The sequence below is a fragment of the Drosophila subobscura genome, chromosome A, assembly GCF_008121235.1.
Source record: "Drosophila subobscura isolate 14011-0131.10 chromosome A, UCBerk_Dsub_1.0, whole genome shotgun sequence".
Classification (NCBI taxonomy): domain Eukaryota; kingdom Metazoa; phylum Arthropoda; class Insecta; order Diptera; family Drosophilidae; genus Drosophila; species Drosophila subobscura.
The window spans coordinates 4658764-4686240 of record NC_048530.1 but is presented as its reverse complement, the minus strand read 5'-3'; the positions used below and the strand labels follow the sequence as shown (position 1 = coordinate 4686240).

At 37.2% G+C, this 27477-nt stretch overlaps 1 protein-coding gene across 1 annotated transcript in view; it reads left to right on the top strand.

Moving 5' to 3' along the window:
• LOC117890075 (platelet binding protein GspB) overlaps positions 1-27276 on the top strand; it is a 124435-nt gene extending 97159 nt beyond the window's left edge. Inside the window, exons 7-10 of the mRNA XM_034794723.1 lie at positions 23717-23883; positions 23952-25485; positions 25544-25992; positions 26051-27276. Coding sequence (XP_034650614.1) covers positions 23717-23883; positions 23952-25485; positions 25544-25992; positions 26051-26324 — 2424 coding nt within the window. The 3' untranslated portion in view covers positions 26325-27276. The remainder of the gene's footprint in view (positions 1-23716; positions 23884-23951; positions 25486-25543; positions 25993-26050) is intronic.
• Positions 27277-27477: the final 201 nt, after the last annotated feature.

Below are 27477 nucleotides of genomic sequence, written 5' to 3'. Positions count from 1 at the left end.
TGCCACCGTAGTCTTTCCCCCCTTCTCTCTCTCTCTCCCTGTGTGGAGGACTTCTATGAGCTTCCGCAATATTTGCCAGATGCGTTATGTGCGTCATCTATTGCGTCTATTTTTTGATTGCAATGAAAGGGACCTTCAAAAAAAAATATAAAAAAAATAAAAAAAACGCACCCACCCGAGCCATGCAAAGTGAAAAGCCAACAAACAAACGAAAAATATATATATAAAATATATATATGTATAGAAACTCGTGCAACATAAAAAGGCAGAGTTTTCATTAAAAATTTGCTTTTATTAAAATGATGCAGAGCAGCCGAGCACTACGAGTAGAGGAAGAAGGAAGGAGAAAGGAGGTGGAGGTGCAGGTAGAGGTGGAGGAGGTGCTTGGTCCTGGATGTGCAGGAGTGCAGCGGGTCGGGTCGCAGTGGATTGAGCCCAGGTCTAGTGTGGGGCCAAGTGCCGGGAAAGGGAAAGGGAAAAGGGAAGCTTTAAGCTGGCAAAAACCGGCATTACAAAAAAGTGTACAAGCAAAAGGCCGACGACCGTCGAAAATTTTTCGTAGAAAAGCCCCAAACCCAAACCAAAACGAAAGCCAAACCAAACCCAAAACCAAAACCAGACGCACATCGATCGATATTTGATTATTATTGCGACGACGACAGCGACGATGAGAGAGAGGATGGTGACGACGACGACGAAGTCAGGGCACAAGACGACGTCGCAGATGGAGACGCAGACGGAGACGGAGACACGAGACTGCGATGGCTACGGCTATGGCTATGACGCAGACATCGGCCAGGACATTAAATGCAATATGGCAGGAGCCAGAGAGCTGCAGAGCTGCCGAGCTGGAGTGCGTCTGGCGTGGACTGAGGGAAAGCCAGATAATCATTCCATTAGGCGTAGGCTCGTTGAACCCGTCGCCAGAATCGGTTCATCGACATGAGTCGAGTTGAGTTGAGTTGAGTCGATTCGAGTTGAGTCGAGTCGGTGGCCTGCCACACGAGGATGCGTCTTGAAATGTACCCACTCCTGCCGCAAGGCAATGTCAGCAGCCTCTGCCCCCCACTGCCCCTTCTGCACATTGTGCACATTTTTGTGGCATATCTTTTCTCTTTTTTTTTTTGGGCCTTTTTTTGTGTGGATATTTTTTTGTTTGGTGTTGACCCAGATTTGTATTTGCTTGGCTGTTGCCTGGACCTTGTTTGGGGTTATTCAATAATATCTGCTGCCGCATTTGCCAGCCAGCCGAGAGGCCAAAACTGCAATTTTCCTAATGGAAAGTTTGTTCATGTTGCTGGCTGCTTTGGTTTTTTCTGTCAAAAGCGGCAGAAATCACGCAACATCCAGTCGACATTCAGTCGGTTCCGTTATGGATGTAAGTTACTGGTGCATTAGGCTACTTATCGCTGTTTAAAGGACTTTAAGGATGTTGCAATGAAAGAAGTGTAGGAATTTTGGTCATATCTGGGATTGAATGTGAAGGCAGCAATTCAATCGACATGGCTAGGAATAGATCCATTATGATTTCGCTTGCTTAGTCCTTAGTTAAATATATTTTAACCTATGGGGAACTTTTGTGGAATTTATTGTTTTGTTATACCTTTATTTATGTTTCTTTAGAAGCTTAACATTATCTTTAGGAAGCATGTTTGACACTACCACAGACACACACACTCTTCCATGTACACACACACACCCTATCATCAAATCATTTGGTAGAACTAGATTTACAATACATTTTCCATCTAAGGCATGTTTCAGTATCTATAATCAATAAAGAAATCGAAAGCGAATACCCAGACACCCGACAAACATTTTGGCCAAGCAAAAGACCGCAGAAAACCCGAAACCGAAGATCAAACAAAATAAAGAAAATGCAACAATTTTCTATTTTATTTTGCGCTTAACAAATGAAAAAAAAAAAAACGAAAAAAAAAAAAAAACCCAAACCCAAAACCAAATTCGAAAATCGGACAAATGAAAATTGTAAATGAGAACAAAATTTGCTGCACAAAAATTTGGAAAAAATCCCCTATTATATTTATAAATACCCCATAATTCCCATTAAAAAAAAAAAACCAAGAAAACAAGAAACTTTCTACTTTTAATTGCATTTAAATAGCTACAAAGAAAATTCTATTTTCCTTATGTTGTTTATTGAGCTCGAACTCGAAATGTAAATGTAATATTTTGCTAACTAAATGTTGTCTTTGTCTTAAACTTTGCCTCTACTTTACCGCTCTCTCTCTCTATCTCTCTGTGTCGCTCTATTGTGTCTCTGTCTATCTCGCTCTCACTCTCTTACTCGATCTCTATCTGTCTCTATCCATATAAATATTATTAAATGTGTCAAACTGTGTGTTGTGCTTTTAATATTATTAATCAAATACGATACGAAAACGGAAACAGCTAAAAACTTAAACAAAAATAAAAGAAAGAAAGAAAGAAAAACAAACAAAGAAAATTCTCCATCAAATGAAAACAAGAGAGGGGTCCAGATCTGAACGTTGTGCAATTGATAACCGAAACTTATATATACCTCAAAAGATGTATATATATAGATATATATGAAAAATGCATAAAAATATAAAAACAAAATACAAAATGAATCGTACTGAAGCGCTTTTGGTGTTTTTTAAGCTAATATAAAAACAAAAAATACTATATAAAGAAAAAAACAAATATTACAAACAAGAAATGCAAAAAAAAAAATCAAAAAAAGATTCATAAAACAAAAGCTTAATAAAAAGAAGACAACAAACCAATAGAAAACTAAATCGAAATAACATCATTGATACACAAACACACATACACATAAACACTTCACTTAAACACACACACACAGAAAGAAAGCCCAGATACATTACACCATATAATAATAATAATACTATTTTTTTCCAAACGATATATATGTATTATCTAAATGTGGAACGCTTTTACCATAAAATCGTTCGTTCGTTGTTCGTTTATGTATATGGTAAATGTGTGTGTTCTAATTTTCCATAAACTAAATGTCTTTCATTTCTCTCTATATAAACAATTATTGTTTACCGTTGATAAATGTGTCTTTTTTGTTGATTTTGTTTTTGATACATTATTCTTTTTGGTTTCTATTACAACTACGTGTATGTGATTTTAACTGATTTTTACTTAGTCAAAAGTGCTTTCTTTTCTAAAGTGTCTATTGTCTTATTTTAAACAGCTAAGGAATGCAGGTTTCTATAGAAAGGAGTATGGTTGACATGTTCTAGCATTTATTTATCCATGGATTTACATGTCTTCCTTGCAATCTCTAGCTCATACAATCAATCACTCACTGATCGGTTTCCATATACTTGAATTCCAAGCCAAAATCATTTCTGTACAATACATTCAGGATCCAACTGGATTACAGTAATTTATAAAATGTTTCAAGCATTGCTTCATTAAAGTTAAAGAGCAGAATGTTCATTTAGAAATTGCAAATGAATTCCTAAAAATTAACCATTAAAGAAAAGAAAGAATGAAACTTCTCGCTGTCGGAGCTTCAATGATGCAACTTCTATCATTTAAAATGTCTCTTATGAGGTGTTCAAATCCACAAAATGAATTCCATATTTTAATTTCTGTGTATGTCGCATTCCAAAATTATTCATTCTCAATGTACCTGCGCTGAGTGTGCTATTAATTTTTTTGTTTTTCATTTTTTGGTGTTTCACTTTTGTTACATGCCGTACTTTATCAATCTTTCTGTCTATCGCTATATTTTTCTCTACTTTATTATCGGTGTTGTTCAAGAACGTTGTGTACTTATGTTTAGTTGTGTTCTTTGTTGTTGTTTATTTTCTTCGATTATTTTTGACTCTCTATCTTTAACTCTCTGTTTGTCTAACTCTTTCTATTAAATAATGTAACTCGCTCTGTCTGTGTCTCTATCTCTCTCTCTCTCTCTCTATCTGTGTGTTCTTTTTGGTTTACTATATAAAACATACTCGTATGCATACATAATATATGCCTCTGTTCCATTCCATATCATTTATCGTTGTTGTGCTCTAACCATGTTAAGAAAAACAAATCAAAAAACCTATCAAAATTATTCAAATCGAGATGAGAACTATCCTTCAAATATGATATATTATGTGTGTCTAAGTGTGTGTTTGTTCTGTTGTTAGATTATGTTTGGTTTTCCTCCACCTCAAAATATACTTTTGAACTAAGTGTTGTGACTTCTGATGATTATGATGATACTGATACTGATACTGTGTACTGTATACGGCATATACTATTTTGTGTCTGACGCTCTGTCTTTTCTCTAGGTATACACAAATACATATTTATATGCGTTACGTATAGACTAGTGTGTACTTACATTCGTCGATCCCCAGCCCTTTACTTTGCCTCTGTACCACCTAGGTTTAAGATACTTTAGGATACTTGATCACTCTCTATCCCACCCTTAACCTTAGACCACCACCCCTCTCAAAAAAAAAAACCATACATTACCAAATACATAGCTCCATAGAAACCCACAGAAACTCGCGTGCCGCATTGCCAACAGATCAGCCATCTGCTGAGACGGCATTGCCAGACCAAACCAAACCCAACCAAAGCAAAGCAAGTCTCAGCGAAGAGCAGCTCAAAGGCTTTGCCCGCGCCCATGTGCACACTTCTTAGCTATAAAGCTAAACTGGATCCCAACTGTTGGTCCGTTAATAAATTCCGTTAAGTTTTCGGTTTTCCCTCTTTACTTTTCCTCATGTTTATTCTGGTTTTGTTTTGTTTTCATCTTGTTCTGCTCCTTATTTGCCTTTTGTTGCACTGTTTTGTTTTTCGTTGTGCCAAACACTCAACAGTTAAAAGAAAGAGAATATTTTCAAAGAAAGAAACCTAAAAAAAGGAGGTGAAGAAAACAAGTGTTGATTGATTTATTTAACAACTATTTTGTGTTGATATTATTGACATTGTCAAGAAGTTGATCTGCGTTTTTTGAACATGGCTGTGCTGAATTTGAATGACTTGTATAACCATTTCGTTAGTGCGTTTTCTTTTTTATATTTGTTTTTCTTTTTTTGTTTTCGACATCCAACCATTTGAGTTATGATCCTTTGTGCGAAAAAAGAGTGCGGCGTCTGCGGGCAAAAGTGGAAAAACTTCTTGAAAATTGTTAGCTAAGCAAAAAGCCCGTTTTTTTTTGTTGTTTTTTTTTTTGTTTTTTGGAGCTGCACAAATTTTTTAAAACAAAAAACATAATTTGGTCCCTATGCAACACACAGTACAATTACTGAGTTTTTTTTCTCCAAGGAACGCAAAATGTTGTATGTTTTTTTTTTTCGTTTTGTTTTTTATTCAAAATTTTACCATTTTTGGTTAAGCATTTATAAACATTTATGTACAGAACTATTATTATTTTAATTGTCTGGTTGTTTTTTTTTTCGTGCGCTAATTGGCAAATCAACAAAATTGTTCGTTCGTTATGCTTTCTGGTTATTTTTTCATTTTCCAAAATTTGGCAAAGAAAAAGAATAGAAAAAAGGAAGAAGAAGTATTCAAGGCGTGTGAGTGGCGAAAAGCTCTTTTTTCATACATTCCTGTACAGTTTTGTTCAACTTTGTTGCTCTCCGATTTTCGAAAACTTTTTGTTGCCAAGAGAAAATTACAACCGAACCCAAAGTTTTTGTTTTTGATTTGATAATCCAGTTGGAGTACGAAAAAATGTATAAACCTTTCATCCAAATTCTAACTTTAAAACCGAACCGAACCGAACAAGCGGACCGCGTTCCAAATTGATCAAAACCTTTGGTCAAAGCGTCAAATTTAAGTTAAAAACAAAACCAAAACATTTTTAATAATAAGATTACACTAAACCAAAAAAATATATTAAAAAAGAACAAACAAACAACAAACAAAAAGAAAAATGTAATACAAATATGAAAAAGAAAATCAAAGAAAAAGCTTTAAACGATATTTAACGTACGATTATGTGACGTTTTTCGAACAACGCCCAAACAAAAATCGAAATTCAACTTCTTGAAAACCCAAAAAGAAAAGCAAATACCAGTAAACAAACAAAAACCGTATAAATACCAAAGAAAAAAAGAACTGAAACAATGTTAACGAGATTCTTGTAAAGCAATAAATGAATATGAAAAGCAACAAATGAAATACACAACGAAAGTCAAATGCTGAAACCCCCTCTTGTTTTTTGGCATCCATCCAACGGTTTGAGACATTTTTTTAAAAACTCGTAGTCGGAGTTGGAGTGGGTTCAGGCCACATTACATCCTGATCCTCAAGCGGATCATGGGCAAGAACTCACCCGACACCGACGAGTATTAGGGAGAGGCGCAGAGCAGCTGGAAGAGAGCGTTTCACGGCTTTGCCAGATAGATTTCCATTCTTCTTCTCTGATAAAATGATTCATTGACATCTGTTTTAGTTCTTGCCCATTGTTTATTAATTTTTTTTCGTTTCTTTTTATTCTTGACAATTATTAAATTAGTACTTTGTTTTTTTTTTAATATTTTTTTTTTTGTATTATTTTCCTACCGCCTTTCTCTTTTCTCTCATATACTAAATAATAGAGTTCAAGTGATGAATATTTTTTTCCCAATTGTAAAGAGAGGTTTTTGCGAAAGCGAGAAGAAGATATTAGATGGAGAAGAAGAAGAAGAAGAATAACAATTTCTTTGCATACATACTCTTGTTTGAATATTGTATATGTATCCACTTTGTTTGGTCTCGCAAGAAACCGCCAGAAAATACTTTTTAATTATGATTCCTTTCAACTTTGATGATCCCTCTTTTTTAAACATATAATTTTCGTTGTCTTAGTTTTTGGAACATCCTATATATATCTCTCTCTCTCTTTTCTAACTCTCTCTCTCTCTCACTCCAAAGTAAACGTATAAACCAATTATTTTATCATTGTTTTTTTTGTTTTTAATAAATTTTTATCAAAATACCAAAAACAATTAATTACTAAAAATAATAGAAAATAGTTTTGCCAAAGACAAAGAAACCGAAGAAAAGCAAAAATTGTCCAGAAGAGAAGCGATAATGATAACAATAGAGATACCAAACGAATCGATCGATTGCAAGCAAAAACTGAAACTGAAAAATACCAAATACGAAAAAAAATACCAAAACAAAAAGATAGCGAACTAAAACGCTAAACGTAGTAAAGAGTAAAGAAGTTGATGTTGGATTTTTGTTTGGTGTCTGTTCCAGGAAACGTCCGAATCGCCCCAACAACACCACGCTGTTGGCATTGGCGCGGGCCTGGCCAGCGGCAGTGGCGGCAGCGGCATCGGCAGCAGCAGCAGCTCTGTCGCAGCCGCAGCCGCCGCCGCCGCAGCAGCAGCAGCTGCCGCACACGAGCACCACCATCCGACGCACACCCCGCCCCCGCCGCCCATGCCCATGTACCAGTGCATCTACTGCGGCGCCGCCTTCCCCAATCAGTCTAAACTCACGCGCCACCTGTTGTCGCACTCGCTGAAGACACTCGAGTACCGCGAGCCGAACATGCTGCACTCCCACCTGCTGAGCGACCTCAACATGCCCGGCCTGCCGCCCTCGTTCGCCTTCCAGATGAACGCGGCGATGGCAGCAAGCGCAGGCGGCAGCAGTGATCCCCAGGAGCAGGTGGCCGCCCTCACGGCCGCCTTTGGCATCGACATGGAGGCGGCCCTATCGCTGGCCGGCTGCACCTTCCCGAGCCTGACCGGCAGCTGCTTGGATGCGCCGGGGGGCAGTGGGTCGAGCGGGCGGCTGACACTGGCGCAGGTTGCGGGCGCCGCCTCATCGTCATCTGGCAACGGAGGGGGGCCGGCCGGCCTCCTACTGGGCAACAGCGGTGGATCTGGCGGTGGTGCGGGTGGTGCGGGTGGTGCCGGCAGCGGCGGCGGCGGTGGCTCATCGTCGCCCTCCACGTCGGCCGCAGCGTCGGCAGCGGCGCAGTCAGCCGGCTCGTCCGCCGCCTCGTTGCTAGGCGCGTCAAGTGATCCGAATAGTGTTGTCATGTGTAAGTTCTGTGCTAAAAGTTTTCCCGATGTTACATCACTGATCACGCATTTGTCGGTACATACAGGTGATCGACCATTTAAATGTGAGTTTTGTGGCAAAGCGTTTAAGCTGCGCCACCACATGAAAGATCATTGTCGCGTCCACACCGGTAAGTCTTGATCTCAATTGAAATATGATTAAATATTAATTGCTTACCCATTGCCCATTGCACACTGATCATGTCCCCTCCTCATTCACCATTGAAATGCTGTCCATCGATAAAGGAGCTCTTATTGATGCCCCAATGATGTTTCTGTATATCACTTTCAAGGCTCAATCGAATCTTCCATTAAGTTATTGACATTTGCAGTGAAGAGAGCTCTTTTATGGCTTCTACTACTTCTATCCCTTTTAATTGTTATGAGAAATTCGTTTGCTCTAAAGTTTCAGAGCAAATCAAAGCTAAAACCCCAAAGCTCTACAAAATGTTTCATGTTCGATATTAAAAATAAATGCAAGGCATTAAATGAACTGAATGAATTCCTCTAAGTGTATTTCCAGTTCTTTGCTCGACCATTTGAACTCTCAACCATGTTCGCTACCCCCCTCATGTTGATTTCATTTTGCGACCCAGACTTAACTGATAAATATATCTACTGAAACTGATACCAATACCACTATAAAACACATATATATTTCCTTGATTTCCATTGATGAAACGAAAACAAACACACAAAAAATGGAAATCAATTTGCAGGCGAACGACCGTTCAGATGTAATATGTGCGGGAAAACCTTCTCGCGGTCAACGATACTCAAGGCGCACGAGAAAACTCATTATCCCAAATATGTGCGAAAGTTTTTGTCACCCAGCCCGGTCGATACAAAGGATGAGTTGCCGCAATAGTGAAACGATTTTAGTTTGTTATTAAATTATTATTATTACTACTATTACTATTATAATAATAACAATAACAACAACAACAACAACAGCAACACCAGCAATTTCAACTACAGCAACAACAACAACAATTGATGTGAACAGAACATAAAGAAATGAGTTGTTAACTTTCTATAAGAAAGATGAAGGCAAACAACAAGAACTTTGACCTACTTAAGCGAGGATCAAGCGAGAGGCTTGATGATAATGAGATGATGGAAGAAATTCAACAACACACCCACACACCAATACACCAATATATGTATATACCGTTAAATCTATGTATGTATATACATATGTACATATATATTTTATTAATTATGTAAACGAGGCAAAGGACAGCAACAGGAGAAGTGAAATGAGGAGGACTAGAACTTTCGTTCGTTCTTCTGAGCAAAGAGAAACTCTAGCAAATAGGAAAGAGACAGCAACACAGACACACCAACAAACACACACACACACACACAATAGAGCAGGCAGGCTATAATCATACACAAAAACATACATCTATATGAACATATATATAGCATAGTATATATATTATACACAATAATTATATAGCAGCATATTGTCGAATTGTTGAAGTTTATACCAAGAAGCGAACTTGTTTTTTTTTTTTGTCGAATCCAATGTGAACATACTAGTGTGTATGTGCGTGAATGATCATCAGCCGAAGGATTGATGATTGATGTTTGATTGATTGAATGATGAGTGAGGAGAATGTAAGAGAACTTAAATTAAGTGCGACCGCAAGAGGGTATCCAGGGTATCCGCAGGGAAAGTCCCGACCATTTTGGATAGCAAGAGAGCGAGCAACACAGAACAGTTTTTTCTATACAATTAACTTGAACGGAAAAACCATTAAAACTAATGAGGGGAGAGTTGAATTGCAGCGCGAAACAGTTGTAGCAGGAATCTAATAAAACAAATATTATATATACATACATATATGATATATATACAACTATATATATTTTTCAAAAGTATATATAAGAGAACGTAAGACATATAGGCAAGAACGAAAAAGCGCAAAAAAAAATTGAAAATAAATTTACAAAAAAAGGAAAAACGTAAAAAATGGCTAACTATACATAATACAAAAAATTGATCTAATTGAATATATGATTTAGTAATGCTAGCGATAGCGATTAACGATAACGATAAACCTAAACATAATGAAAAGAACAGTGAACACGTGATGTAACTTTTTAAGTAGCGCAGCAGCAGCAAAGTGCCGCCGCCGCCGCCGCAGCCGAGGAGGATATACATATGTAGTAGGGATCATCATGAGTGTGCATGATGGCGATGACGATGATAATAACGAGTTAAAGTAGCTTAAAAACAAAGAACTCCCCACACACACACACACACACATTCAATCAGACGCGAGACCCCTCCCTTAGCCCAGAGTAAAAGCAAAGTGAACTGGTGACCCCGACACATAAATATACCATTAAACACAAACACACACCAGCAATCACCAATCACCAATACAGCACCTGTAGCATTCATTTGTGCGTCTCTGATTTGGCATTGAGCAACGAGTGAACGTAGTAAAACATACATATCCACACACACCCAGGCAGACCTACTACTAGCCAGATCAGGTTCTGATCGGACAGGCAGGCGACACAGCTGCTATATACATAGAGGATATAGACACAGAACAGACACATTTCGATAGCGAATTAGTGAAAAAAACAGCTGTGCTAATGCTCCGCTTAGGCCCTAGTGAAAAGCCCAGCCCCTGTTGAAGAGCCCTCACACACGCGTATATATATACACATACAGAACTTATTATACAGTAACATATACATATATCTATATACAATATTTATATATACATATAAACCAGATGCAGCATCCCCAGGTGCAGCATCCCCAGGTGCAGACAACAATGAGGAGACATTTTTTGAATTCAGACAAAATTTGAGATAACAAAAGAAAAGAAAACAATTTTCTAGGAAAAGCAGAAAGCAACAGAAAGCAGCAGCAGAATTACATAGAATATCTGTGATCTTAACGATATTTATATACATAAAAAAACAAATTATATATATGTATATATATATATATACATATATGTGTATATGAGTAGTAGAGGGACAAGAAACACACACTAGAAATACCATCTAAGGGTAGCTGTATAGTAGAGGAAGCATGCAGAAGCAAATGATTGCTACAATATTTAGGCTCAATATTTAAGGGTTAGAAAGAACCCCTTGAAAATTTGCATACACATAAAAATCACCGAACAAACAATTAACCCAAATTCTTGACGCACACATAACACGATCCCCTCCACCCTTCCACTCATCAGCAGAAGAATTATTGAGCAATATTTTTTCTGTTGCGCACCAAGTTTACTTTGCTTTGAAAACAAACAAAAAATATATAAAACTGGATTCTCTTTATTTTTTGGCTTCATAATGAAAAGTCGTAGATTTTGCGTTATTATAATTTATCCAATGAATTTGGCCGGGAATTCCCTTCTTTGGCTTAATGGGGAAACGAAGCTCCTCCAGTCTCCATGCTACAGGAAAATCCATCGATAGTGCAGACAAACCCTTTCCACCCTTTCCACTCATGTGATTAGCCCGGCAACAACAAAGCAAACAAAGCACCAACAACAAAATGCAAATCGATCTCAAAATTATAACAAAAAAATAAAACAAACGAATGAAAACAAAAACATTATCTATAACAAAAAAATACAAAAACAAGTTTGTAAAAACGTTTGTGGTTTGGGCTAAACAGAGACAAGACATGATATGATATGAAATAAAATATATGAAATAAAAGCTCGTTGCAGCAGCGGTTCGTGCGGGGATTTTTCCATTCGATTTTTGGCAACGGATTGGGAACAGTAAAATACAAATGATAACAACTAACAACAAGTAAATGGTAATAAATATTAAGAAAATGAAGCAACAAGAAAACAAAGAGAAAGCACGCTAGACAAAATTCAAAATTCTAAATTTTAAACCAAAAAAGGAAGACAAAAAAAACATAACAAAAATGAAAGAGAACGAGAAACAAAAACTTTTTGGCAAACAAAGAACAAAAAAAGAGGAGAAACAAACACAAACACTTTTGGATTAAATAATTTGGCTGTGATAGCGTTACAAGAATAGTGAATAATTAAAGGATAAATAAAATATTTAACCATAAAACAAAAAAAAAACCAAATATACTTGCTTTGCATTTTGGAAAAGCGAGGAGGTGTAAAGACGAAAAATTATGATGGAAATTAGCGCGTTGCCATTTTTCACTTTTGTTGTTGGCTTAATTTTCTCATGCAGTATTAGACGAGACAGGGAGGGAGACAGGGCGGGCACAGGAGACAGGGGACTCTGGAGAAGTAGGGGGGAGTAGAAGCAACAGGCATCAATTCAATTATTGTGATGTAAAACAAAAAACCAACACAGAATATCTGCATTAACAATTACTATACTATAAAATAATCGAACCATAATCATAAACGAGAGTAGAGAAAACAAAATTTAACATTTAGGAACAAATAAAACAAAAACAAAAAATGAGAGCAAAACAAAATTGTGATTTTCGGCCTTTTAGAAACAAAATTATAAAAAATTAATAATGATAAACTAAACTAAAATACTTACAAACTAAGTAAAAAAAAAGCAAAAACCAAAAGCTTTCTCAATAATTTTAATTGCATTTCCATAGAACAAGGGATAAACTGACACGAAAAAAAAAACGAATTAAAGAAGGTTAATTTTTATTTTTGGCACAGCCAGACCATAAAGTCTTCGCACATCCACCACCGCGCAGGGGCAGCAAATGAGGGAAGAAATGTGAGAAATGAAAACGAAACATTCCAGAAGATGAGGAATCAAGAAAGGTTGGAAAGGGTTTGCATAGGGAATCGATGGATATACATAGGGAAATAAAGGGGAACTTCAAGCCCAGCACACACTTACTTTTTTTTTGTAAATTTTTTTGTTGTTGTATACATAAATTAATGCACTGAATATGCCCCCAACAAACACACTCTCACAAAAAACAAATGAAAACCCACAAAAACAATGTCTTACGCTCTGTGTCTCTTATAAACAATTTTTTTTTCTATATATAAACACACACGCATATATAGATACATGTATATCTGAATATATATGTTTTATATATTTAATTTAAATGTTTAAGCGAAAATGTTATTATTATTATACCAACTTATATGAAATTTATTTAGCTTTAGCAACAAAACAAAACGATTTAACTAAAAAAAAAAAAAAAAAAAAAAACGTGGCAACAAATTTCTATTACAATTTTTTTTTTGTTAATTTGATAAGTTTTTGAAACTTCTTTCTGTTCTGTAATGTACCATGTTTTATAATTATCTGACAAAAAAAAACCAACACTCATACAGCACACTGCTGCGATGTTAAATGATTTTCAAACCCATTAGAGAACACAATGAACTTCTTGTGGGCTATATGAGAAAGAGCTACCGAAATCCCAGCACATTTATCCAAATCCAAATTAAATTCAAGTCAAATAATGTAACCACAGCAGAATAAAAAAAAAAAACAGTTTAAGTGGAAAAACAAAAACAAATACAAAAATAAAAAAAACAGCAAATACTTTTTGGCCTTTTTTCTACATTCAACAACCTTCATTTTGCTCATCCGATTATTACCCATCCAAAAATTCTCATATATCATTGGAAAATTCATTGTGTAGACATTTTCATTTGCCCTCATTTATTGTATGGTCTTAATTTTGTATGGTTTTAGTCCTAAGTTTAGTCGATAAGATAATTGATTTTGCTAGCGCCTAAGTTGTGATCAAAAGTTCCTTAGTTTGGTTCCCCCATAAACATAAACGTTAGTTTTTGTTTCAGTTTTTGTTTAATTTTTAATTTTCAACAAGCCATTCAGCAAACAGCAGCAGCAACAAGAATAAAAATTTCTAACAAGTTCCTTGACAAACAGCAAAACAAAAACGAAAACAAAATAAAATAAAATAATGATGCTAACATAAAACATAGTAAACATATAGAAAAATATACAAACTACAAAATTGCCAATGGACCCCATAAAAAACAAAGCAAAGACAGTCACTCAGTTTGTTGTTTTTTTTTTACATAGATACGTTTTTTATTAATGAATTTGTATGCTATATAATTTCTTTCTCATTCTTTTACTTTTTGATCGAATTCTTTTTGGTTTTTTAAGGGATTGTTGCCAGTGTTTTTTCGTGTTTCGTGTAGAAAAAGAGAGAAAAGAACTTTTGGATCAAATCATTGCTAATACAAATTTTTAGTGGAAATTTTACGAGTAACAAAACTTTTAGGCCTAAATAGAAACGAGAGACTCCAAAATTGATTTAGCTTCGTTCTTTGATTTTCTAAATTCGATTATTCTTTAGACTCAAATTATAAAAGAAGAAACAAAATTAAGAACAAATTAAAATCCACAAATTGTGAAAAAACATGTGTATTTAAATACACTTAACACTCAGATATGAAAGGCATGCATATGTACATATATACATATGTATATGCGATTATATATGGGTATCTCTCTATGTAGATATTCAGCTTCAGTTGTACGATTTCTGCTTTGGGTTCAGGTTCTCCCTTGAGTTCAGCACAGGACACAGGAAACGGAAACACATAGGAACTACATAATTAAAGAGGAAACAAAATATCATTAGGCGTAACTGCAAAAATGCATTTTAAAGGAAACAGGAATTTAAAATTATATATACAATAAAAACCTAAAAACAAAAAAACACCACAACAAGGAAAACTTGCGGAAAATTACCAAAAACAAAAACAAAACGAAAAAATTATATTATACAGTACATTTTGGAGAGTCAAAAGTAAGGATATTTATATTTGAACACACACACATACACTCATACACAGACACAGTACCCTCACCACCACGACAACGCCCCTCTAAATAGAATATATACCCCTAGATCGAAGCTTCAACTTGTACAGCAATAATGGGTGGAGAAATAGGATGGAACAGGACGGGAGCAGGAGTAATTCGGAATTATAAAAGAATAAACAATTAACGCTAGAATTGCATACAAGTCGAATTTATATAAATCTATATACATACATACAATACATACTATACATATATATACACCTCCATATATATATCTATATATATATATTGTACTAGCAATTTTACTCATACTCAACCTACTGTAATACAAAACAAACACTTTAAGTTCGTTTCCCACGATTCTAAAACCAAAACAAAAACAAAACAAAAACAAATTGATTGACAAAACTCAGACGAAAGCTTTGGCACAACAAAACCACTTTATAAACCAATGAAAACATAAAATGGAATCACTACCAGATGAAAACGAAAACGTTAATAAAAAGAAATTAAAACTAAACCAAAATTCCAAACATCCAAATTCCAACTCAAAAACGGCTACCAAAAAGTACCACTACTACAAGAACAAATAATACTAAAAAGTTGCAAGTTTCGGCAAGAGTAAAAAACAAAGAATTTCGAGAACTTCGTTTCGGCTTTTAATTTTCGGCATAGACAACCCCAACCCAAGTTTTTGATTTGATTTACCATTTTGAATTCTACATATAATTATATTCAATTCTAGCAGAACAAAGTGCTCAGGGTAAACACACAGATTCTTCCAATACAACTAATAACTAATAAAATGAATGATCAGAAAACAGAAAGCAGAAAAACAGAAAAACAGCAGAACGGCAAACAATATTTATATATGCATATATCCCTCAATAAATCTATATACAACCAAATAGTATACATATACAGCAATTACAGAAGACAACAATAGTACCAATGTTTAAATAAACACGAATCTAATTTACAAAAAAGTGTTGAAAAAGTTCTATACAAATAGATTCTGAAATATGAAACAAAGGACAAAAGATAAATGATAAAAGACAAAAGACAAAACAACTGGCAACAAAATGGCTGCTGAGGAATGGCTTTATAAGCGCATTACATTACGTACGATACATACGATACATATAATGTTTATAAGCGATTTATATTTTTTAAATTGAAGCGTATTTTTTTAATATCAACTCTAATCAACTACACAATAAACAACAACAACAACAACGTCTACAAAGAGAGAGCAATAAGAAGAAAGAAAGAATGTCAAGGCTATACAGCTTTACATAAAGCGGAAACCATAAAGATAATTATTTATACACAATCAAACAATAGATGAAATATAAATGAATATATTTTAAAGCTTAAGCGAAGCAAACAATTAAATACAAATAATCTCCCCCATTTACTTACCTATTTTGTTCATGCTTATGTTCATGTTATTTATCAAGTGAAAAACCTCCCAAGCCTATCCCAAACCAAGCTTTACACAAGGTCCTTCCTTCTACCCATAAATGCCTTTTTGTTTTTGTTTTAAACTTTACTACAATCCTAGAAAAATGATAAATAAATAAATGAAATAAGTCAAATTTACACTGAAAGAAAATATGCTACAATTTCTGATGTGATGATTGGCAAGAACTAGTTGGAACTAGTTCCAGACCCCTATAAGCAGACGCATTTACCAATAGAACTTCTCCTCAAATGACAATAAACCAAAGCAAACAGTGAACTGAAACGGAAACTAGTTCGTGAACTAGAGTCACGAACCAAAAGCAAACCAAACTAAACCGAACCGAACCAAGCCACTCCACAACCTAAATCAATGTTTTAAACAATCAACAATGAACTGAACCTAGTTCCAGGAACCGAACCAATAAGCACAGAATATAGAATTGTTAAACACACACAGAATGTAAATACATAAATAGATAACTACAGAAGAATTACAGAACCAAGTTCAAAGAACTAGTTCCAAGGAAAACCACTTGCCACTTGCCCAACAGCAGAATTGCAGCATATATACATAAATACAAAGCGTAGTAAAACAGATAAATGAAATATTATTGATTAAATAATTGATTGATTGAACATAAACACACAGCCACAAACGTACCCTGTTGACGAATTGCCTTCTTCTACGTGAATGAATTAATTTTTTACATAATCACCTACAATACAAATAAAGTAAGACCATGATAGATCGTGCATACATAAGTACCCCACAGTACCCCTGATAGCAACAATTATAAAAGTATAAAAACGGATTAAAGTAAAGTTCACAAATGACAAGGAACAATTGATATTTACACACCCACATACCACATCAATTACAGCTCATAGATGTTTGCCCCTGTTTTTACAGTGTTACAGATAACAAAAAACATGAAAAATAAATGAAAAAAAAAAAATAACAATAATGAAAGTATCGCAGAAAGCATAAAGACCAGAACACAGCTTGATTTTTAGTCAATGAATGATAGAAGCAAAGTATATACAAATTGTTTGTTTGTTCCGTTTTGTGTATGCAAAATGCATATATGCATAAATATATACAGTATATATTTATGTACGAGTACTACATGTGTTTCTGTTTGATAAATCCTTACTTTGAATATGCCTTTTTCTGTTTGTTAATCGAAACTTGTAAGCGAAACAAGCGAGACAGACGAGACGAGACGACGATCCGCAATCGATCCTCCACACAAAGCAGAGTGAAACGCAATAAACTGAACATAAACTAGCAATTGGTTTCATCGGCGTATTGAATCAGCAATAAGAATGATAATACTAATAATACAAACCACGAAAACACTATTGCAAACTCGAGTAAATAATGAAATAATAATAACGAGAACCATAACCACAATAAACTGAATGTTTGAGTGCCAAGCTAACAACCTGTACATAAAATACAATATATTACAATAATAAACGAACTGAAAGGAATGAAACTTATAAAAGACAAACACCGCACCACACCGCAGACCACAAACAACACACAAAAGAGAGTGCCTATGAGGCGTGAGTGCAAGTGCAAGGATGTGCGTGGAGTTAAACAGAAGTGAACTAGTTCCGATCTAGTACTAGATAGATAACCGTACTAAATTCCACTCTTTGAGCACAAACACACGCACATCCGCATCCACTTTTACTCACACTCCGAATGCTCTATCTAATCTATAGGATCTGCATATAGTAGATACATATATTTTTTTTTCGACTTGATAAATACTGGAAAAATGAGGGAAATGCGAATGAACCAAACAGGAAGCTGATATATAAAACAAGTGCATATATGTATGGTGTATATATTGAATTGAGGGAAAAGTCTAAAAGTAATAATAGAGTGAATGAGAGACGAACCCGAGAACACTTTGAACTCTTTCCAAATCGATACTAAAGCCGCTGTTACTCCAAAAAGTGCATTGTTTAGTGACACCTGGAAGCAGCACCTTAAGAAATAACTGACACAAAAATAGAACCAATTTTTAAGGAAGAAAGATACCATACCCCCAAAGGCCCCCGGTCCAATGTAAACACTGTAATGTACATTTTCAAAAGCATACACACAGCCAGAGACACACACACACACCCTTTTTGATACGCTAAAATCAAGTTAAAGAATATGATATATACGCACTTACATACGACATGTATAGGTATATATATAATATAGGTATAGTTAACAGATAGCAGGACATTTGGTAACCTAATCTAAAAAAGCTTCAAAAGTTATAAACAATTGTTTGGTATAAGCTCAATACACACACACAGACACACGGAAACTCATACATATACAGAGAAAAAAAGGGAAGAACAAAGCAGAAAGCAGAAGAAAGAAAGCAAAAATTGTTAATACCAAAGGGAAACTGAAAGAAAAACTTGCTTTCGAGGCTTATTTTATATATATCTGTCGAATATATTATGTATCTGTTTCGAAACAAGCAGCAGATGAAAAATTTTTTTGGTAAAATGCAAGCAACAAAAGGAAAAGACCTAAAACAAAAAAAAAACCAAGAAACGTAAGAAAAGTAAAAGAAGAAAAGATAAAAAAAAACAACACTGTAGTGCCTACTCCCCTTAAAAAAGAAAACCAAAATAAAAATAAAATAAACAGCAAGAAAAACTAAAAAAAAATATATATATACAATACAACTATACATTATACATACTAAAGTAATATTTTAAAAAAACGCAGAGAGTAAAAACTAAAAAAAAAAAGAAGAAAAGGCAAGGAGAGAGCAGAAAAAACGGAAATTGCAGTTTTTTTGATAGTTATTTTTTTAGCGAGAGCAATGGGAGGCATTGAGATCTATATATACATATATATATATATAACTAAATATACATACACAACTATTATATATATATATACATTAGTATATGTTATACACACAGACTCTCACACACATTAATACATACTTATGGCATGTAAAGTAATTAGTTTCTGGCGAATTAAAGACAGGAGAAAATACTAGCAGACAACTGCAGAGAAAACATTTTTAGGCAGATAGTAATACTACACACACACACACAAACAACCAAATCAAACAACAAACAAAGTAGAAGCAACCACAATGTAGTTTTGCATATCCCAAAAAAATGGAATAGAGAGAAAGAAGGGAAAGCGGAAAGATAGAAGGGTAGAAGGCAGAGCCCTCTAAAATGAAACAAAAACCCACTCATAGAGACACACACACACACACACGCAGACACACGCAGACACACGGAAAAATGTATCACAGTAATAAAAAGAAATACAATTAGTTTTTAGCGAAAGAAAAAAGAAGACAGAAAAAACAAAAAAGAGTTTTCACAATTAAAAGCTAAAGCATATTTAATAAATTTCAAAGAAGAACCCCAAAAAGCAAAAAGCAACAGAAAAAAGCAAACGTTTCGAATTAAGCGCAAAAAATTAAGATAGATATTTTTAGCCTTCCTCCAAAATCATTTTGAAAACAATAAATACTTTACACAGCGACAGACCAGACAAGACCCCAGACAAGCAAAACAAATACTTCCCGAAAGCAGTAGCTGTTTTTGTTTAAGTTGAGTTTGAATGGCAAATTCAAGAAATGCAAGGGGGCATTCGCGAAATAATTATATATAAAATATATAATCCAACCACACACACACACACACATACACGAAACAGCTGACAAATGAGAGCAAATGAATAGCAAAATAATAGTTTTAGTAAACGACGGTTGAGAAAATTTTTTAAGTTCCCTATTGAGGCTCATTCACATACATAATTTAACATAAATATTTTTTATAACAATTATTATTTGTTTGTTTGTAGACACTTATTTTTTTAACTATTTTATTTAAGTTTTGAAACCTAAATCAATGTAAAACCAATAGAAAGCAGCTCTAGGAAAACATACATAGATACATACATACATACATAGATTGAACATTGAAAGCATTCCAAGATATTTGATGAGACCCAGAAAAGAATAAGAGCTGTTTTCTGCCTAAAAAGAGGCGGTTTAGAGAAAAGAAAAACAATATATAGATACGTATAACAACATGAGAAACCATAAATCCGAAACCGATGAGTGCTGGTTAAGAGCAGAAGAACCAGATCAAGATCACGAACCAGAACCAGAACAAGAAGAAGAACAAATAGCTGCAATACGTTATGATTACGTCAATATGTTCCTACAATATAGACATACAAGAATACATAAATAATTTATAATTAACTAACTGTAAACACAACACAACAAAAAAACAAAACAAAGCAAACAACAAAAAACACAAAAAAATCATATAAAAAAAAATGAAGAAAGAAAGTTATACAATAATTAATTTAGGGCATTCCGCAAAGAGAGCCTTCACTAAGAGCAGCAGCAGCGAGAGCAACTAACTAACTAAATCTAATTCTTGAAAATAGATCAAACACGAGTATAGGGCAGAAATCGAACGACAAGTTATCGTTAGTTTTTAGCTGTATCCTCGGAATTGAGCATACTCGTATTTAGTTTCCGTTTTCGTTTCAGTTCAGATTCAGATTCAGGCTTCAATTATACATTTTTCATTTATTCGTAGACTAAGTTGAACGATTTCCACTATTATTTATTGAGCGAGCGAGAGAGTGCGAAGTATATTAATACAATTAATTATTTAAATTAATTCAAGATTAAATAGAAATATATAAAATACTATAAACGGCAATTTAAGTTCCAATCGATAAACTTTAGTTTTCATTTATTTTTTTTATTATTATTATGATTATTATCGATTACAGTCGAAATAAGATTTTGATATTTTGTGGCTAATAAAAGAAATACCTAAACAAAACAATGAAAGAAACCAACAAAAAAGACAAATAAACAAAATATATAAATACATATATTTGATGATCATTTCATTCATTCATTCATTCAGTCTCATGTACATTCCACAACACACACTTACAGTCATGCTGGAACTGGAACTGGTTCGCAAACCACACACACACACACACAACTGTACTTTGTACACTGTGTACTCTATAATGCAAGAGAGCTTGACGGGAATTCAACAGATATACAATGTATGGGAAATATTATTAAAATAAAACAACAACAACAAAAAGTGAAAATCGGAAGGTTAAAAATATTACGCTAACTCTATATATATTTTTTTCGTAGTTGGAATGAGAATTTAAAAAAGATTTAAGAAAAACCAAAAGCACTGAGCAAAATAATAAATTACTTAAGAGAGAACTCTCAAACTCAAACTCGAACTCAACTCGATTCGTTTCGATTCAACTCGTTTTTGGAGTTGTCCCAATGCTGAATAACGAACCACTTAAAATACTTATACAAGAACTAAGGAGAGCAGCTTATCAGGCACCAAGTAAAGAAAAGAAAACCACACATAGAATCAGTCAAGATGAATATTTTAGAATGAAATCAAATTCAATTACTTACACACACACAAACACACAACACCCACAGTCGAACAAACCACAGACTCAAGCAAACATATTTTAGGCAAAAACAAAAACCACACAACAAATTTATATAAAAACTATTACAAAAGAAAAAGCAAAATATAAAATGAGTGAAGCAACAAGAAGAGTTAAGATGAAAAATTATTTAAGCAAGCAAGGCATATCATAGTTTATAACAAACAAACAAAGAGAAAGAAAACACAAACAAGGAAAATAATGGAAAGAAAGACAGATTCTCAACTGATTCCCCCAGAAAACACACACAAAAGTCAGAGCAGTCCGCCTACCGAGCAGAGATGATCCCACATCCCCTTTGAATTCCCTAACCCTCCTACAAACCCCCCACCCCCCGAAAAACAGGAAAGGAAAAAATGAATGAAGAAAAGTAAGGCTAACGAGAGGGAATCAAGACAGCAAGCAACATAATGGGAAGAAGACAAACATGAAAGGAAAAACAAAAGAAAAGAAAAATATATAACTAAAAACTCTATATAGGATCAGCAGGATCAAGTGCAGGATCAGTCATATATAGCTAGCTATATAGTCTATGCCTAAAAAAAAAACTAAAAAAACCAAAACATTTCTAGTAGTCGAGATCGGAAGTAAGCAATGATGAAGAATGAAAACGAAATTTGTACCCACACACACACACACACATACGAGACCCTCTCACACACTCACACACACACACGGAACAAATACAAATACAAACAAAGAGTAAAGAATGAAAGAAAAAAGACGATGTAGCTGAAGAAGCTGAAAAAGGGGAAAAAAAAAACAAAACAAAAACATGAAAAAGAAGATGAAATAAAATTCTATATAAATAGAAATATTGAAAAATATTTTATCCAAAATTTGAGTTTTAATTACAAACAAAACTGGACATGGCCAAAGCCATGGAATAACGCCTTCCGTACTATCCCTATGAGTCCCAACGAGTATGTGTGTGCTCCGCAGATCGTTGCGAAAATTTGAGATAAGCACCCGAATGAGACCCATATAATGATGCTACAATTATTGATATATTTGTCAAGTTTGCCTTCAAGCTTTCTCATTGATTCGAAACGTACTGTACATACACCATAATATACAGTGCGTATCGGAAACATAAGATATTATGCTAGTAAAAAAGCTGTGGATATTCCGAGTGCCAGAGTTAAGTCTTTCTGCTTTATGGTTGTGAAACCTACTGTCTTTGAGATTAGTCTAGAAGTGTTCTAGACTACTTTGTGTCCCCACCCCAAACCCACCCTCTTTTTGTTCTAAGACAACTTTTGTGCCCAACTATACTCAAGCAAAAGTTGGTGCCCAGTCAGCCCAACTTCAGACACGTAAGTATGCCTTTCTACTACTCCTAACGCTTCTTTTTTTCCCCACTGTTTTTCTTTCTTTCTATCCCATCTCCCAACTCCCTTTACTTTTACCCCAACCTCTTCCCCTTTTCATTTCCATTCTTTACGTATGTTCATTTGCCAGATCTGCCAGATATATAGTTGCTTTTCTTTTTCTCTATGTATCTATTTATAGATGTGCCTAAGTGTGTGCTTGCTTTGCTTTTAGTTGTGTAGAGAGCCTTGCATGTGTGTTTTTCAACAAGTGTCTGTAGCCCCTACAAAAGATATAGACCCTCTTCCCAGACACACAGACACACACTCACCTACACTTCTGCACACACTCATAAAGCATTCAGCTAGAGGAATATACCCCATAAGCAGTTTAGAAGCAACAAAGAAAAAATGCACTTACAATTTATTAGCTAGACCAAAAGCCCGCCCAAAAACAGCGGTCCCCAAACCCCCCAAAAAAAAATTAAACAAAACAAAAAGGAAATAAAAGAACCCCACCCCCTGACCACGAGCAGAACGAGGCGGTAGGAAGAGCCTGCCCAACACCGTTTTGTTTTAGCCAAGCGTTGACCAACACTAATGATCTGTGTACCAAAACCCTTCCCTTTTCTGAATCCAAACAGCTGCTGCGCAACTTCACCTCTCCGATGAGCGCCATGGCCTCCAGTCGCTGCCCCACGCCATTCGCCTTCCCCTTCACGCCGCTGGGCCTGAGCCTCTTCGACATCGATCCGTCCAGAATACTTAGCCTGCTCCACCACCAGACCTGGCTGGCCGAAGAGGCACTGAGGTGAGTATACATATTGCCCCGTGGGAACTAGTTACCGAGTTTCTAGTTAATGATTTATGTGTGTGCAGGACTCGGGGTTTGCTGGCAGCACCCAAGGATTTCACCCACCGTTTTACCACTTTAAGCGATCTGCTGAACAAGGACTATCAGCCGGTGGTCGGCCAGTCACCCACGACGGCCACGTCCACGGCCACGACGACGACAACGAGCCCATCGTATGCCAAGCAGACCACAACGAACCGTTCCAGCGATGTACAGTACAAACAACAACAACAGCAACAACCTCATGGAGGATCTGCTGGAGCGCCAGTAGCTCCAGGCTCCAGCTCCAGCTCCACCTCCACTGGAGTGGCGGCAGCCTTCAACATGCGTTACCCAACACCGACAGCCTTCTACCAGCAGCAGCAATCGAAGGCGGCCAAGTCTTCGCCGTCGCCACAGCAGATGGCCACCAGCTCGACCAGCTCCATGGCCTGCATCTCCCTTGAGTCGGGCAGCGGTGGCGATGACAGCTGCAAGCGCAGCTCGGCGGACAGCGACGAGGTGACCATCGTGGAGCTGCCCAGCGAGCGGAGCGCCCAGCTCTACAAGGAGTCGCTGGAGCAGCTGCTGCAGCGGCGACGCATCAGCAGCAACAGCAGCAGCAGCACCCCCGGTGTGGGCCCAGCCACTGGCGGCGGTGGAGTCATTGTCGATGCCACCGGCCTGCGGCAGTATACACAGCTGCTGCTGTCGGGTGCCGGCACACCGGTCAGCTGCACGGACACGTCGAGCAGCTGCAAGGAGAAGAGCTCCTCCTCGTCTACCTCATCGACGCCGCCGCCCAGCTCCTCGCTGTTGGCGCAGCATCAGCAGCTCAGCCAAATGCTGAAGAGCCCCTCGGATACGTGCTCCTCGCTGTTTAGCGGCTCGGAGCCCATCGAGGAGGAGACCCGCTGCGTCGTGTGCAACGCCCACTTCCCCAATGTGTGGCTGCTCGAGCAGCATGCCGCCCTGCAGCACCCCCACGTGGGGCCCGGCGAGGAGAAGCCCTTCATCTGCGAGCAGTGCGGCCAGTCGTACCGCTACCGCAGCGCCTACGCCAAGCACAAGGAGCAGAATCACCGGGCCCGCCTGCCCGCCGACAAGCTCTTCACCTGCGACGTCTGCGGCATGCAGTTCCGCTACCTGAAGAGCTTCAAGAAGCACCGCCTCAATCACGCCCTCGAGCGACTGCACGGCAAGAAGACCATCGGAGTGGTCGGCCGCCTCGGTGGCTCCCTCTCCGTGTCGGTATCGACTCCCGCATCGGTATCGGCGTCGGGTGGTCCCGTCGTGTCCACGCAACTGGACCAGGATGTGGTGACCAGCTCCCAGGAGCCAATGCTGGCCGATGAGGGCGAAGATCTGCGGGTGAATGTAAAGCGCGAGGGCTCAGACGAGACCCATCCGGAAGCCGGCAGTGGCATGGGCGGCAGCGAAGAGCACGAACAGGACAACACCATCGACTCGGCGGGTATCACGATGCTCTATCAGGACAACAACTCCTCGGCCTCGGCCTCCACCAGTGCCACGGAGCCAAACATCAGCAGCTCTGATGGCATTCATAGTACAAACAAGCGGGTAAGTCCGCTGAATCTTCACAGCTTGGACAGCCCCCACCTGACCTTAACTCTTTCAGTCGCGACTGCACCACTTGGAAACGGATCCCTCCTACCCACACCACCATCACCACCACCAACATCACCACCATCACCAGCAGCAGCAGCAGCAACAGTCGCAGCAGGGCCAGCTGCCACCTCATCTGGGTCACCATGTCTCACTGCCAATGGCGGCCAATGCTGTGGCCGCTGCCGCTGCCGGCTCCTCATCGTCATCGGCGGCTGCTGCCGCCGTTGCTGCGGCAAACGCCGCCGCTCAGGCGGCCAATTCCAGCTCAAATTCTGTGGGCGTGGCCAGTGGAAATGCTGCCGGATCCGCCGGCAGCGGCATCAGTTCACTCAGCTCGCTGACATCGCTGATCAACGCCGAGCGGATACCGAACGAACAGTTCTTGGGCCTCAATCCGCAGGAGGCTTCGATACTGAACTTTTTACGCGTCGATGCCGCCGAGCGACAGCGTGACAAGCGGTAAGGTTTGAGACATTTTGATTCCTTAGATCACTAACTGAAGTTCTGGTATCTGTAGGCCGGCCACCTCACGCTTTGCTTGCCCCTTCTGCGGCAAGTGTGTGCGCTCCAAGGAGAACCTCAAGCTGCATGTCCGCAAGCACACCGGCGAGCGTCCGTTTGTGTGCCTTTTCTGTGGCCGCGCATTTGGTGGCAAGTCCGATTTGACGCGCCACCTGCGCATCCACACGGGCGAGCGGCCCTACCACTGCGAGTCGTGCGGCAAGTGCTTCGCCCGGGCGGACTATCTATCGAAGCATCTCACCACCCACATTCACAATGCGCCGCGCTGAGATGAGGCGCGTAGGAGGCGGCTCCTACGCAGATAAGGAACCAGCAGTAGAAGTCAGGACTCACTCACACACACACACACACACACACACCAACAAACACACACACAGAGAGACTACAGGAAGAGCGTAAACATTTAGAAATTTATGTATAAATTATATTAGTAGCAAAACTCTCTATTTTGGCGATTAGAGGGAAAAGAATATTTTTTTTTGTAACAATAATTATGAGTGGAATTTTTTTTTTTTTATTGGTGGAAAGCAAGACAAAACAAAAGAAAGCAAATACAATATTGGCAATTATTATTGACACTAAATATTGTATGATATTGAACTAATCTATCTCTCTATAGTGCATAAAAAACACTTACATGTGTGTGTGTAAGGATTACCCACCATAATATTGTAATTGTAATTTGTCTGAGGTTTTTCGTTGCTATCGAACGATAGATAGATCAAGTGCAGATTAGAAGCGAATTTCGACATTCGTTTCGCTGCATTTGAGACAGAAACTCATTACCCACAAAATAGTAATTGAAACATGAACAACAGAATGCAAAACCAAACACCATAGACACCATAGACATACACCACCATATACAATATATATGAATATTTGACGAGGACGAATAGAAATGAATATGTACCACAAATCTGCCGTTTTATACTATACACAATAGATAAAATATATATAATTTTACACATTGATTTAAAAGAGAAGCTAAACTAGCAACAATTTGTACAAACAAACAAAAGCGAAACAGAAACTAATAACTAAAGTATGAGGCAATGCCAAGGTCCCTTACTGACCTGCAGGAGAAATGCTAATGCAAATGCAATAACTGAGAGCAAACACTGTTACCTACCATAGAAAACAATAAACCAAGTTGAATTTTAGTTAATATTAGTGACAAGAGAGGCGAACCACACAGGAACTAAGAATCAAAACAAAATATGTGAAAACCCCCAAAACAGAGGCAGGAAACGGGAGACAGAAACCTGTTGTTAAACCTAAAACTAATAACTAAAAACTTAAAACTAAAACTGTGCAACTGTTTTTTAGTTTCAGAACCGATTCGTATGGTCTAGCTGTGAGCTAGAGTTATACTATATTATAATGCTAGGAGATACAAATAGGATTTACTTAAAAACCAAT